The sequence below is a fragment of the Ochlerotatus camptorhynchus genome, unplaced genomic scaffold (genome assembly GCF_037179485.1).
Source record: "Ochlerotatus camptorhynchus isolate MF236.1 unplaced genomic scaffold, CSIRO-AGI_Acam_v1.1 ptg000579l, whole genome shotgun sequence".
NCBI lineage: Eukaryota > Metazoa > Arthropoda > Insecta > Diptera > Culicidae > Ochlerotatus > Ochlerotatus camptorhynchus.
In genome coordinates, this window is record NW_027041059.1 from 62558 (window position 1) to 78141 (window position 15584).

General features: G+C 35.8%; 1 protein-coding gene and 1 long non-coding RNA gene across 4 annotated transcripts in view; one reads left to right on the forward strand and one right to left on the reverse strand.

Moving 5' to 3' along the window:
* The window catches only part of LOC135713806 (serine/threonine-protein phosphatase alpha-2 isoform), an 85882-nt gene that overhangs the window by 17946 nt on the left and 52352 nt on the right, over positions 1-15584 (forward strand). For all 3 annotated transcript variants that reach the window (XM_065237042.1, XM_065237043.1, XM_065237041.1), the window contains exon 4: positions 13077-13362. In XM_065237042.1, the coding sequence (XP_065093114.1) occupies positions 13077-13362 (286 nt within the window). The remainder of the gene's footprint in view (positions 1-13076; positions 13363-15584) is intronic.
* The window catches only part of LOC135713807 (uncharacterized), a 33689-nt gene that overhangs the window by 17257 nt on the left and 848 nt on the right, over positions 1-15584 (reverse strand). The window lies entirely within an intron of this gene.

The window sequence follows — 15584 nt, forward strand, 5'->3', positions numbered from 1 at the left end:
CGTTCGTCATTACACACAACCCGTTTCAATTTCTCCGCACATTTCAACTTGCCTCGGTTCACATGATTAGAAACTACTGATAGGGGAAAGTGGGGCAATTTCGCCTATTACGCAATGTGGCCACGCGCTTAAAAATCAGCTTATTGAACATGTCTTATAAAAAATCGGTTGCAGGTTTAATGCTTGAAGCCTTCTTGAACTACCCGTTTCATTTTAGTCTAAAAAATACTTTTCTCTAGTGCGAATATTCGAAAAATGTTAGACTAGCTCAAAATGTCAAAAATGTTATAAAATTCCTGAATCAGAAAATAAGGTCTATCACTAGTTTCTTTTAATTTATCGTTAATATTCCTTCAGCAGCTAGGGGAAATGACGGCTTCGGCATGCCAGACTATTTTCGGCAACCCAAATTGAAACACTATTTTCACTGGATTTTCTTACGAAAACACTTCGCTGAATGCATGCAAACGATTCGTTATGCTTTCAGCTTCAATTTGACTATATTTTTACCACTGAGAAAAAGCAATCTAGCAAGGTTTTCTTGAAATGAAACACACGCACTACAAATTGTAGCTGATTTCGAGTTGCCGATAATAGAACAGTAGATTTACATGCAGTTCAAATGGAACGGTTGCCGAAGAAAAACTGGTTGCCAACAATACTCGCTCTCACTAGAGAAGATTGGAGCTTTGTTTTTGACAATTCTTTCGACTGAAATTGTTAGAGCAGCTGGCAGCAAAAGATTGTAAACAAACCAAAACTGCATATGTGTTCGTTCCTTAGAGAAAAAGGCTATAGAAAGAAGGTCGCTGCTTAGGTTGTCGAGAATACGTAAATTCCCCTATATAATTGCTCATTGGTTCAACCTTTCTATTTGAGCTGCGTGTGAGCAGCATTTTGTAGTGCGTGTGTTTCATTTCAAGAAAACCCTGATAGATTGCTTGTTCTCAGTGGTAAAAATGTAATCAAATTGAAGCTGAAAGCCTGAAAGAATCGCTTGAATGCATTCAGCGAAGTGTTTTCGTAAGAAAATCCAGTGAAATTAGCGTTTCAATTTGAGTTGCCGAAAATAGTCTGTCATGCCGAAGCCATCATTTCCACTATTTGAGGCAACATTTTCTGCTAAAATTCTTCAATTTTTCATTATTCTTTTTTTTTTATAAAAATGTAGGGTTAACTACCCCATTTCCGGCCTATTAAGCACAACCCGCACTTAGTCTTTCTTAATCTAGCGCAGTTTTGCACCAAACGGAATGTTATTATTACTGACGGCTTTCAAATTTATTTACCTTTCCGTATGTACCGTAAGATTTGATAATGAGAAACCAATCGTTGCTTGGTTTCATAAAACGTTTCTGTTATAACTTTCACGATCCTTAGTATATAAAAAAACATTGTGCATTGTTTATGTAAGGCCGATATTAGAATATTGCAGCATTGTTTGTTCTCCTTTTTCAATCACACACGATGAAAGAATAGAGTTCGCTCAAAACCAGTTTCTATTGTTACACTTCGCAAGTTAGGTTGAGCGTTGTGAATTTATTATGGTTTCTTTCGTAAACGATATCGTTTTTTTTTTTTTTTTTTTTCTTGATTTGTTTTCCGTCGATCTTGTTTTCCGTGCTGAGCACCAATGCTACTGACGCCAGGAACCGGGGACCAACGGCTTTACTTACCTTCCGAAGGAGGGCGTGATCAGAGATTTTATGCCTCAGAACATCCCGGCGGCGCCGACTGGGATTGAACCCAGGCCTTCTTTCAATACTTTAATTCCTCGAGCAACGACAGCTAATAGTAGTTTTTTTTTAATTGTTCTCAGAAAATACTAAATTAATTTATATAACAAAGAGAAAATTGTAAAAATAGCAGTTAAGAGGAAGTTCACCGGCCCGAAAATAAAAAAAAATCTTCGGTAAGTTCTTACTTTTCTAAAAATATTGGGAAAAATTATCAAAAAACCAAGAAAATCGTTTTTTTCCTTAGATTTTTGTCAAACATTACATGTAAAAATATTTTAACTATCTCATCATGAAAAAAATTGGACTCTCAGCAAAACCGAAAAGTCGATGTTTTGTGGTTTTTTGAGTCCAACTTTACGCCATAATGATTTATAAAAAATGTTTTTGCACGTGAATTTTCTCTGAAAAATTAGATAAAAATTGATATGTTTAGATTTTTGATACCTTTTTTTCAATATTTTTATTTTATCATACCGAATTAATTTTTTTGGAGTGGTGAACTTCCCATTAAGGCAACAATTGTAAAACGGTTTACACTAATTGACAGCAAATAATAAAAAAAAAAGAAATAATAAAGAATAGTTCTTTTTAAAGTGTATTTATTCTACAGAAAATAATTGTTTCTTTTAAATCCTTTTATGCTAAAACTGTTCATTGTTGACCCTTCAACAGAGAACAGAATAATATCAATAAATACAATTAGAATCAAATAAAAATGAGTGCCCTCCCCTTGGCTAGTTTTTGCACCTTGCTGTTGGTGGGCGGGCTTAATTTCATGCTTTATAGTGGAGTGTTGGAGACGGTAGGTTTATGGCCGGCGGAAACAATGTTAAACACCATTTTTGTACATGGTATTGAACCTAATCTTATATGCGCTTTATTTTGATTTGGGATAAGTCAAATATTTCATATTAACAATATGATCCATTCATGCCTTTTCCAAATATTGCAATGGCGACCCGCAAAATATTGCTTCACGCACCATCTAGCGTTGAAAAAGGTCAGCAACAATCATTCAATTACAATCGAGGGGTGCGAATATAGCACTTATTACAAAAGTAAGAGTCACATTATTTTCATTAATTACAATGTGTATATTACTTTAAAATTTGTATGACATGTCACTGTTGTCATCAAATAAAATAATATGCTGAAATACATTAATTTTATATATTAAACAAATTTTCATTTGGACTACCCCTCATGACGATAAACAAATACATTGGTATGGTAGCCTTTTTGGCCACAGAGGTGCTTTCATCGCTAAAAATTTGGTTCGCCAGCTAAGCGAAAGAGTGGATCATATTGTTAATATAATATATTTGGATAAGTGTTTGAACTATGGCTCGGGATTTCCACTGTGGCGTGCTTCTATAGGCCTTTTTAATGGGAATCAATTCAACCTCTGGTGGTGAATAGGAGAACGTCAAAAAGAGTGTTGTGAGCAGAAATTTTTGCCTTGAGACATAGGAAGCGGAACACTTTTTAACTTTTCCTGATAAATTGATTCATCTGAGATGCTCCAAAACTTAATCGACAGTTGAAAAATTTAATTCTATAACGTTTTTGCAAACATCCTGCTGGTGTAAAGGAATATTTTTGTTGCGAAATATGGAAAATTAGAAAAGTGCCTTAGGGGTTATGATCTTCCGGATTTCTTGTGTGTGGATAGTTAAGGTACAAATCAGTTCAGATCTGTGGAAAATAGTACAATAAGACAATTGGCAAGATGTTGAATGAAAAATGCATTAATTTGCGTTGTGAAAAATTGTTATTCTGATATAAACAAACGGTTTGGTTGACGTTTCTTCTCGAACTCATGAAGCAACTCACGTGGCGCACTCTACGTTGGTGATGCATTAAAAAGGCGTATTGTGACATACCCATACGTATTTTTGTGGTGCGACATAGTGGAAGTGTGTGGGTAAAGTTGGAGCATATACCCGATATATTTTAAAAATCAGCTAGGAAACTAATTTCAAAATGAAGCATTTTAGTCACATGAAGGTGTTACCTGGGTCGAACTCTAAGATATAATAAATAGGTATACACCGTGTCCAATATATTCTCATACACCTTTTCATCTTGTCGAAGCTACAGTTCATACACTTTATATGGATTGGTGTAATCTTGCACTGTGTTTACACAAACCATTGACGGTTCTGTTTGCTTATTTTCATTCAGTACCCATCTCTTATCAACGATGAAAGAATTTCGTGCTGTGATAATAAAAAAAAATTTTGGAAGGAGAGCGCCCTGGTGCTATATTCAAGAGTTTGCAAAATCTGGGAGTAAAGCGGGATTTTGTGTATTGAACCATTAGAAGGTACCGTGAGACTTCCTCGTTAGATGACCGGAAAAGATCCGGCCGAAGACGTTCAGCTAGGACTGAACGAGTGATTAAGACCGTCAGGGAACGAGTTCGACGAAAACCACAACGCTCTGTACGTAAAATGGCCGCTGATCTCAATGTCTCGAAATCGACCATGCACAATGTACTCAAGCAGGACCTGGGATGTCAAGCTTTCAAGAAACGTAAAGTTCACGGAGTTTCGGAACCTTCCAAGAACAAACGGCTTGAAAGAGCAACTCTCCTACTATCGCGGCACGCTGGACGAGACTTTGCCTTTTCCGATGAAAAGTTATTTGTCCTGCAGCAGTCTCACAATGTAAAAAACGACAGGTTGTGGGCGTGTAGGTCCAGGGACCCCAGATAGGGACAGAAACATTCCACGGTTCCAAAGCGCCGCTTCCGTCATGGTATGGGGAGGTATTTGCAAGCGCGGCAAGCTACCGCTTGTTTTTATCGAGAAAGGGGTTAAGATCAACGCTTTATATTATAAAATGGAAGTTTTGCAGAATGTCGTGAAGCTAAGCTTAGAAAGAATGTACGGGAAGGATGATTATGTGTTTCAGCAGGAGGCGCGCCTTTTCATACAGCAAACTTGGTCCAAAACTGGTGTCGAGCAAAGTTGACCGACTTTTTGGCCAAGGATGAATGGCCTCCTAGTTCAGCAGATCTAAACCCCTTAGATTATTTTGTGTGGTCATACATGCTGTCAAAAATAAACGAACACAAGGTGTCCACTTTGGTTCAGTTTAAAGCCGTAATCCGTCGAATTTGGGACGAAATGCCGATGGAAGTCGTGCGTGCCGCTTGCGATGGGTTTGAAAAACGTTTCAAGCTGGTCAAAAGCTGTTATTCCGAAGCATATGCTGTAATTGATCCATACTATATTACCTTTCAATAAGCACAATTACTAATACAATCTGAATAACTGATGTGAAATAATCGATGTTTGAATTTGTATGAGAATATATTGGACACGGTGTAGGTCAAAATCAAAAGTACTTGAAATTAAACGTGTATTTTAGATTACAAGCACAAGTGCAGGTACTTAATAAAGCATGGGTTATGATTGATTAAGTGAATTAGAGCTTTTAATAATTTATTAAATTAGACTAATGAGATATCATAATCATCAAATGAACTTAAATAAGAAACTTCAAAAAGTCTAATGACATTAAGTAGATAAACAAAAGAATTAGGATGCGGGGGGTCCGCAACTTTAAAGTTCTTCTTATTTAGTCTTGAACTTTAATAAGAAAACGCAAGCAGACCAATAGCATTAAGCAGATTAACAAAAAGAGGAATAGTTTAGGAAATAAGTAAAAGTAGAGTTATGTGACAATTAATAATTTTTAAACTTTTGGAGGTATTGTATTCCCCTGAGTTTGTTGTACTCGATTACTATATTATTCTCTCAATACGCGAAATCTCTTATATATGCGGTTGAAGCATTTGAGTTAACTTATTTCTTAGTGTTCAAGTACTTACATTTGTAAACAGCAGTCAATGTTAATCTATGTAAAATCGATCTTTCCTCCTTACGATCCTTACGCAAAAGTGATTCGCAATGCGGTAGAGCTCACCAAAAGTTTTTTTGAGCTTCTGTAGTATAGAATTTGTTCGGTACGGTCGCGAATTGAAACAAAGCTTACTGTTGAGTAATATAAGTAAGTAGAATATTTAGGGAGGAAACCAAAATTAATCAACTTGCCAACAAAGGCTATCACATTTATTTTGGTGGCTCTCTTTAAGTGATAATAAGCTGTTTTTTCTCTACGGTTGTTTCGCGTGGCGTTCACAATTTGCGCGATTTTCGTATCTTACGTAATTTAGATGTTTAGCTCTAAACGGTTTTACTGACTCGTTCCTCAAGCGATGTTGGTACAGGTACAGGTTGATACGGTTTCAACGCGCCTACGTCTACGGAGCTTACGCAGAAGTGATACGCAATTCGGTAGAGCTTGTCAAACGCTTTTGAGCTTATGTAGTATAGAATTTGTTCGGTACGGTCGCGAAATCTTGAAATGATTTATACGTAAATGAACTAATTTGATACAAAGCTCAGTAGTAAATAAGTAGAATATCTAGGGAGGAAACCAAAATTAATCAACTTGCCAACATAGGCTATCACATTTATTTTGGTGGAACTCTTTAAATGATAATAAGCCTTTTTTTTCTCGCTTCGGTGGTCTCGCACGGCTTTCGGAATTCGCGCGGTTTTCGTAACTTACATAATTTAGATATTTCGTTCGAAACGGATTTACTTATTCAATCGGTTTACTACGCGGATGTATCTACGCGCACACGTCACAGTATTTTTTCTATAACTATCTTGAAACAATACATACGGAATCCAGTGTTCAAGCGGCCAACATAGGCTAGTCCTTCTGCTGGTCAAAGATAGAAGCGAAATTTATTCAAATGGGTCAAGTCTTGAAAACTAAGCTGTCACGCAGCTCCAGCTTGATACACAATAAAAAAAAGAATCAAATAAAGATGAGCGGATTTTTTTTTTTCAGTAAGTTAGTATCTAGATTAAGCTACTCATTTAATACAAAATACTAACAGACGCCTCGAGCTATGGTGCTCACTTGGTCACTGCAGCTTTTCAGCTGGTATTGCGATTACATAATCAGGAACATGTAGATAGGAGACATCACTTATCAAGAAGAATAGCAATAATATTGAAAGTAATCCGAATTTGATTCCTACTCAACGACATGCGCTGCGACATTCAAATTTAATAAAACCGCATAAATTTCGAAATCCGCGTAAAAAATGTATTTATGAGTGATGAGTGAAATGCCCACACAAGCTCAGAAAATTACAAAAAAAACCTTAAGAAACCGTAGAAAAAAAACCCATAAGAACAGAATCCAAGTGATAATTTGAAGAACCTAATAACTATACAAAAAAATCAACTGCCTACGTAAATTTCAAAAATATCTGAAACAAAAAAATAAATACAGGTACACCATAGATTTCAAACTCTACATTCAAAAACAATCCATAAAAAATATTTTGAAAATGAAAAAAAAAAATCCATGAGACTTGTAAATGCTAAGTAATAATAAGTAAGTAATAAAAATAATAAAATAAGGGTTATTGAGAATTATTTAAATGAAAATTCCTGTCTGCTAATAAAATAAATGGTATTGCATTCACGTTTCAATGATAAATTAGTATTAATCGGTTGGTATTAAAATGATACTTACTTTAATTTGATATACTTATCTGTTAGAGATGTATGTATTCCTGTATCGTTCGAAGAATTTTCATGATTTAACCTCTCGTTGATATTGTTGAAGCTGATGCACAATACGTATACTGTGAAGGAATCCTTAGTGGTTCCTATTCAAAAGCTGGAACGATTAAAGCCGTAGAATTTCGTCCCATCAACTTGTTGCACATATTAGAGAAAATCTTAGAACTTGTTGTTAAAGGCCAGCTGTTGGAGTATTTGAATAGCAACTCTTCGTTGATACCAGAACAATCGGGATATTGGGAAGGTCATTCTTGTGAAACTGCGTTGAATTTGGTGTTAGCAAAGTAGAAAGACAAGCGTAAAGATACGATTGTTGCTGTTTTTTTTTATCTGAAACGCGCTTTTGAAACAATTTCTAGGCCCTTGCTGTTAAGTACAATCAAGTGCTTTGGAATTACGAGTACTGCATATAAATGGTTTGAAAGCTATTTGTCTGACAGAACTCAACGAACTGTTTTTAATGATTCTGTTTCCAGTCCCGTGGGGAATAACCTTGGAGTGCTCCAGGGAAGTGTATTAGGGCCCCTTTTAATTATTATGTATATTAATGACTTGCGACGTGTTTTACGGTTTTGCGACATTAATCTTTTTGCAGATGATACTGTGTTATTCATTGCAGCTAAGGATTTAGAAGTTGCCGTCTCACACTTGAATGAAGATTTGCAGTATCTAAGTAGATGGTTGAAGTGTAAGCAGTTGAAATTGAATACAAGTAAAACTAAATGTATAGTAATTTCGCGGAATTGATTAAATGAGAACGTCTCTGTTGTAATTGATGATGAGACTATTGATCGCGTTCAGGAGATTAAATATCTTGGCGTGATTATTGATGACAAACTTAAGTTCAACTCTCTCATTGACAATGTCATCAAGAAAATTGCCAAGAAGTATGGAATTCTATGTCGATTGAAAAACGATTTAACTATTGCCAGTAAAATACAGTTATACAAATCAATCATCTCTCCTCATCTAGACTTTTGCCCATCCATTTTATTTCTGTTCAATGAAACATTATTATTATTTAGCTTTATTTAGGAGGCTTTCAGCCTTAGGCTGGTTCGCCTCCAACTCAATGAAACACAAATATCGAGATTACAGCGCTTGCAGAGTAAAATAATGCGTTTGATTTTGCGATGCAATAGATTCACTTCCTCAACTTTGATGCTGGACGCCTTACAATGGTTGTCGGTTAAGCAAAGAATTGTATATTTGACTATGGTGTTCATTTTTAAAGTAGTTAACGATTTGCTGCCTCGATATTTGTGTGATCGATGTCAGGAAGTGACTAAAGGGTGATACGGTCAAAATTTGGTCAATATCAACTTGACGTATTTCTTTCAATTTTGCATTTAAAAAACCTGAACACCCCTCATTTTGAAGGTGTGTGTGTGTAGAATGTTGCTCCTATTTTGATTTTGGAATTCACTCTTCAGTTGTCAAAATGCCGTCCAAGCAAGAAGAGCAGCGTATCAAATTTTTGCTCGCGCATCGCGAAAATCCGAGCTACTCGCACGCAAAGTTGGCAAAATCGCTAAAAGTTGCCAAATCAACCGTTACAAATGTAATTAAAGTGTTTGGGGAACGTTTGTCGACAGCCAGGAAGTCTGGATCGGGGGGAAATCGAAAACCGGAAGCCGCTGAGACGACAAAGAGAGTTGCCGGTAGTTTCAAGCGAAACCCTAACCTCTCTCTCCGAGATGCCGCAAATAAGCTGGGTGTATCGTCTACAACCGTGCATCGAGCCAAAAAACGAGCCGGACTATCGACTTACAAGAAGGTAGTGACTCCAAATCGCGATGATAAACAAAATACGACGGCCAAAGCGCGATCCCGGAGGCTGTACACGACGATGCTGACGAAGTTTGACTGCGTGGTAATGGACGACGAAACCTACGTCAAAGCCGACTACAAGCAGCTTCCGGGACAGGAGTTTTATACGGCAAAAGGAAGGGGAAAGGTAGCAGATGTTTTCAAGCACATGAAACTGTCAAAGTTCGCAAAAAAATATCTGGTTTGGCAAGCCATCTGTACCTGTGGCTTGAAAAGCAGCATTTTCATAGCTTCCGGGACTGTCAACCAAGAAATTTACGTGAAAGAGTGTTTGAATAAACGTCTGCTGCCTTTCCTGAAGAAACACGGTTGTTCCGTACTGTTTTGGCCGGATTTGGCATCTTGCCATTACGGTAAAAAGGCCATGGAGTGGTACGCCGCCAACAACGTGCAGGTGGTTCCCAAGGACAAGAACTCTCCCAACACGCCAGAGCTCCGCCCAATTGAGAAATACTGGGCTATTGTCAAGCGGAACCTAAAGAAGACCAAAAAAACTGCTAAGGGCGAGCAGCAGTTCAAGGCAAACTGGCTTTCTGCGGCGAAGAAGGTGGACAAGGTGGTTGTACAAAATCTGATGGCAGGGGTCAAGCGTAAGGCCCGGCAATTCGGATTTGGAAAAGCGGAAGCCTAACTGAATATTTTTCCTGAATTTTATACTAATTGAACTTGAAAAAGAAATTTAATTTGATTTTTTAAATAAACGATTTCACCGATTTACACGCGTTTTCCCTTGACCAAATTTTGACCGTATCACCCTTTATCATAGATATAATACTAGAAACGCGGATGAAATAAGAACACCACATTTCTTGACTTGTGCTTTACAGAATTCATTATTTTTTAAAGGAATAAATGTTTTCAATTCTATGCCTAGACACATTAAACGTGCAACAACATTAGCAGAATTTAAAAGACATTGCATTTCACACGTTAAAACTGTCTTTTGAACGGTTATCCAGTGATTATGAATTGACAAATTATGTATATTGACGAAGTTATTTTTAACGGATTATTTTGTATGGATAGCTGTTATAACGACTTTTTAATAATTATTGTAGCACTGCAAAAACTGTTTTGTTCGCCACGATGGTGATGATGGATTTTTGATATTTGATTTAATAGTAGTAGTAAAAAAAAATAGTAGTCTACAAAGGTTTGAGCCTCGCGCGCGTACTACGGATATAGAGGACTGAATTTAACATTTAAAAAAAAAATGCAATTTTGAAGCTTATTTGGAAGATACCTTGAGTTAGTAGTAAGTTTTCTGACAAATGTAGGGGGTTCGTGAGCATTCCTGACTTTGGTGAAAATTATGATAGCATCAGATTGCGGGGTTGCTAGTGTAATAGGATGCTTTGTTGATTGCTCACTAACTCTTGATTGCTTGTAATACTTATGAATATTTTAGGTGGACAAAAAGGCGAACTAAGAGGTGGACGCCTGAGCTTTTTCACATTTATATCGCAACTGTAAACTCTAGAGGGAATTTATATCTGTAACTGAAATCAGTTCGATTTTGTTTGCTAACCTGGTTAAAATGTCATATTTAATTATCTTAAAGATAAATCGTCCAGCTCAAACCTTTGTAGGATGCAATGTCGGCCTAAATGCCCATAATTTGGGACCATACATAAATTCAAAAAACGACTAAATTTTCAATTGTGACCAAAATATCCAATAGTACCGTCCCAATGACGCGTTCATCTAGATAAAATTGATAAATAGTAGATTTTTAGCGATGGGCCCAATCTAAGATCCATAGGCCAACATTAGATCCATTTCCCCTATGTAAATTTCAAAATCCGCAAAAAAATCACATAATAAAAAATGTAAATTTCAAACTCACCGTTCAGATTACTTTTGAACGGTGAGTTTGAAATTTACATTTTTTTCTTACACACAAAAAATAAAAATTGTTCCTTCAAAAATAATGCATTTTCAAATTAAAAGTCTCCCGACTTTGGTAGTTTCAACTACGACAATATTTAACATGAAAGCAATATTGTTATTTTAAAAGTTTGTCTTTCACTTTATACTTGTCATTTTAAAAAGGCATATTTTCAAAATGAAAATTGTTGAACTGTCAAAAATACCATGGACTACATGTTGGGTTATTTCGTTTTTTCGTGCACCACAGCCATCACAAGTGAAAAAAAAAAACAAAAATCCCGGGCCAAAAAAATCTACCAGTTTGATTTACTTAAATGTAGTTTAAAATATTAAAATACATATGTATTCGCATGTTCAGTGGAGTGCAGTGCGAGCATATGGAAGTGCTGGAATCAGGTTTGGCCATTCAGAATGTGTAACTGGAGTTGAATACTAGGTAAGTTACTTTGGGGTTAGGTTTTATAGGTGAATTATTTATAGGTGGTCTTATCTTGTTGCAGATATTGACTCGTTTCTGGAAAGTACGAAGCACTTTGCACCATCTTCGGTGTTGACACCACAGAAGCCACTACGGATGCCATTGACGGTGGTTCCACCGGGAAAGCATTCCTCTAGCCGATCCGATGTATCCTCCTGAGCGAAAATTGCAAGAACTGACAAAGGAATGTTATCAGAAGTATCCGGTGCTCAGCTTGGAAAACATGAAACGGTACATCGAAGGAATATCGGAGTCTATAAAACCTGCGAGAAATATTGTAGTATACAAAACCTTATTAATTAAATTATAATAAAAACATTAGGAATAAAAAAAACTGATACTAATATTTTATAGAATTTAAAATGAAAATTATGTGTCATAATATTAAAATTGCTTATTTTTAACTGAATTTTTATTATTTCAAACTCAATGATTTTAATTTAAAAAATCCATTTTTAATTTCAACCCAGTCGAGTTTTTCTTTTGACAGCAGAACAATTTATTTTGAAAGTTTCAACTTTTAAAAACAGTGAACAGGCAACTTTTGATTAGAAAGTTGTCTGACTTTTGTTTTGAATGCTAATGACTTTCTACCAAAAAGAACCAATGCAAACTTTTAATTCTACCAATGGTTTTTTTTAAATTTTATTAGTGATAATTTTTTGTGTGTATGTGCTACAGAATTCTTATTTCCATGCCTGGTAACAATCACCAAAAGAGAACTACGAATGATACAAATGATTTTCAATTTCAGTAAGTCAAGGTTCTTGATTGTACAATATAGATAGGTAGGTAGATATTTTTTAAGAGCGCTAGACCAGTCTTCAGTTTTTTGGGCATATCTCAAAAACGGTATAAGATACCATCTTAAAATGTTCACCGAAAAAAAAACTTTTAAATTTTCAAACATGAAAACATTTTTTTTATAAAAAATCATGATACAGACGATAATTTCCACAGCTTTTTTTTTTGGTTTTCCTTTAATTTGTGAAAATCTTCATGCGAAATTTGTTTCCAACTGTATCCAACTTTATCAATAGCTGACAAAATTACAAGTAATTTTTGTTAATTAACTTTGACTGTGCAATGATTAGTTCAAAAGCTATGATTTTTTTAAAGTAGGTGGTGTCCGAGAAAATTGGAAAACTTTAACTAAGGTTTTCCGGAAAAATTGGCAACCCTGATTTTTTTAATTTACTTTTGTTAATATATCCATGAACTCTACCTATGGGCGAAGTTTCATAGAAATCGAAACCCTTCGGCCCAAACCTGTTCGGTAATTTAAAAAAAAATCCACCCCACGTTCCCCTATTCCTCTCTTCATGAATCATATCGAATTACATGGGCATTCAAAAATTTGTTCATTGGTGGCAATGTGAAACACGAATGGTTTATTTCTCCACTGAACCTCTCGTTCAGCTAATCCATTAACAACTGTATTTCAAATTTAATAAACTCAACAACAAGTGCATTTTCAATCCGTTTACTTGTGTAAATATTTTCTTTTGTGTTTTCTCATTACAGGTTCTATGATGAATGTAAGCGACGTTACAACATCAAGATGTGGAAAACGTTTACCGATTGCTTCAACTGCTTACCGGTGGCAGCAATCGTGGACGAAAAAATTTTCTGTTGCCACGGTGGGTTAAGCCCTGACCTCCAATCGATGGAACAGATTCGTCGCATCATGAGACCAACGGACGTGCCTGATCAGGGATTGCTTTGTGATCTCCTATGGTCTGATCCGGACAAGGATACCAATGGTTATGGCGAGAATGATCGTGGTGTTAGTTTCACGTTTGGAGTCGATGTAAGTTGATTCTTATTTTCAGGCCAATATTAATAAATCAGTTTATTTGGGTTTAATTATTTATTTGTCCGTACAAATCGGATTAACAGATTATAGTTCTAGTGCTCATGTTAGGTTAAACATTAGTAAAGAAAACTTCTTTAGAATAACTAGCAGTGCTGATAAAAATCATTTCTTCTACACTCAACTTAGCTTAAAATGAAGACAACCTTAACAGATAGACCAACTACCTGCGTGAATTTGAATTTTGATATAACAGCATTCTCTTGATCAAGGCAACCAGGGTTGCTTCCACTCACTTGCTATAAGACAATGTTTTTTGGAATTATGAAATCAATAGATGATATAATAATATGTTGTACTTGTTTGTAAGTCACAAGAAGAGGGTGTAAAGTATGTGTTTGATTCATAAAACCTGTCAATTTCGCTTTCAGAGCGTCACAATCAGCGATCTTATAATTCGCGAGCGTTCACGAATCGTTAAATCGCTGATGGTGATGCACTGAACGCAATATTTACAGGTTTTATGTGTCAAACACATACTTCACGACCTCTTCTTGTAACTTACAAGTACTAATTATCATTATAAAATCTAATGTTTTTATAATTAGGAAAAATATTTTTTTATAGCAAGTGAGTGAAAGTAACCCTCAAGGCAACCTCTGAGCAGGGTTGCTTCCACTCACTTGCCTTTAAAAATTGTTTTTCGGAATTATGAAATCATTAGATGTTATTACATTTATTAGTTACAAGAAGAGGTTGTAAAGTATGTGTTATGAAATTTGTCAATTGCCCTTTTAGAGTGTCACAATCAGCGATTTTATGGTGAGGCAAAATCGCTGATTGTGGCTATCTGAAAGTGAATTTGACAGGTTTTATGTGTCAAACAATTGCCTTTCAAGCTATTCTTGTATATAGCAAGTACAAAATATCACTATAATATCCAGGGTGCCTTCCATTCATTTTGGTAAAAAAAATGTTTTATGAAATTATGGAATAATAAGATATTATGATGATATGTTGTATGTATACGTAACAAGACAAGATTGTAAAGTCTGTGTAACATAAAACCTACAAATTTAGCTTTGACAGAGTCACAATGAGCGATTTTGTAATCGCTTCTTCGCGAAGATTGGGTGAGATAAATGGCAAAATCGCTTATTGCGACACTCATGTAGCAAAATTGATACCTGTCAATTTATCAAACACATTTAATATAAAAAAAATGTATCAAACACATAGCGGTGCCGGTGGTGTAGTGGTAAGCGTGATTACCTCTTACCCCAGCAGGCCTGGGTTCAATCCCAGTCGGCACCGCGGGGATGTTCTTAAGGAATAACATCTCTGATCACGCCTTCCTTCGGAAGGGAAGTAAAGCCGTTGGTCCCCGGTTCATGAGTTGATGGGTCGATAGGTAGGGTTCAGGTGTGGGAGCTGCCTTCTTGGCGTCGGTAGCATTGGTGCTCAGTACGGAAAATAAGATCGACGGAAAACAAATCAAGGAAAAAAAAATGTATCAAACACAAATTTCACAATCTTCATTATCTTTATCTTATTACCTTTTACCTTTATTATTTGTTTCTTTCATATAATTAATATCTGATGATTTCAAAATCCGGAAAATCATTTTTTTTTATAGCAAATGAGTTGAAGTAAGCTTGCCTCTGATGAGTATCGAAGTCAACATTTCTTTTATTTTTCATTCATGGCAGGATGTTCATTATCGCCTCTGTGTTGTCAATATTATTTATCGTCTTCATCTTGGTGGGGATGATTTTGAGGATTGTGTGATTACTGCGCACTACTTCCAACACTATGTTCAACATACAGAACAAAAGTAAAATGGTTTCTCGCTGATGGGTTATTCCAGTTTTCATCTATACCGATAATATTTCATATTAAGTATTAGATCATAGTATGGGAGTACTACGAAAGGCCGAATCACAAAAGGCCGAAATACACAAAAGGCCGAATCACGAAAGGCCAAAAACACTCAGTTGTAAGAGCAGAAAGGCTTCAGATTGTAAACAGCAAACAGCAAATTAAGTGTTTCTAAATTCCAATAAAAAACTATCATTGATTCTATAACATTCCGCAGAAAACCATTCCCCAGAAAACAATTCCCTAGAATGCACCATTCCCCAGAATGTACCATTCCCCAGAAAAGATGATGAAATTAGTAATTTATCACTTCTTTTTTGGTCATTTGATATTATATTTCA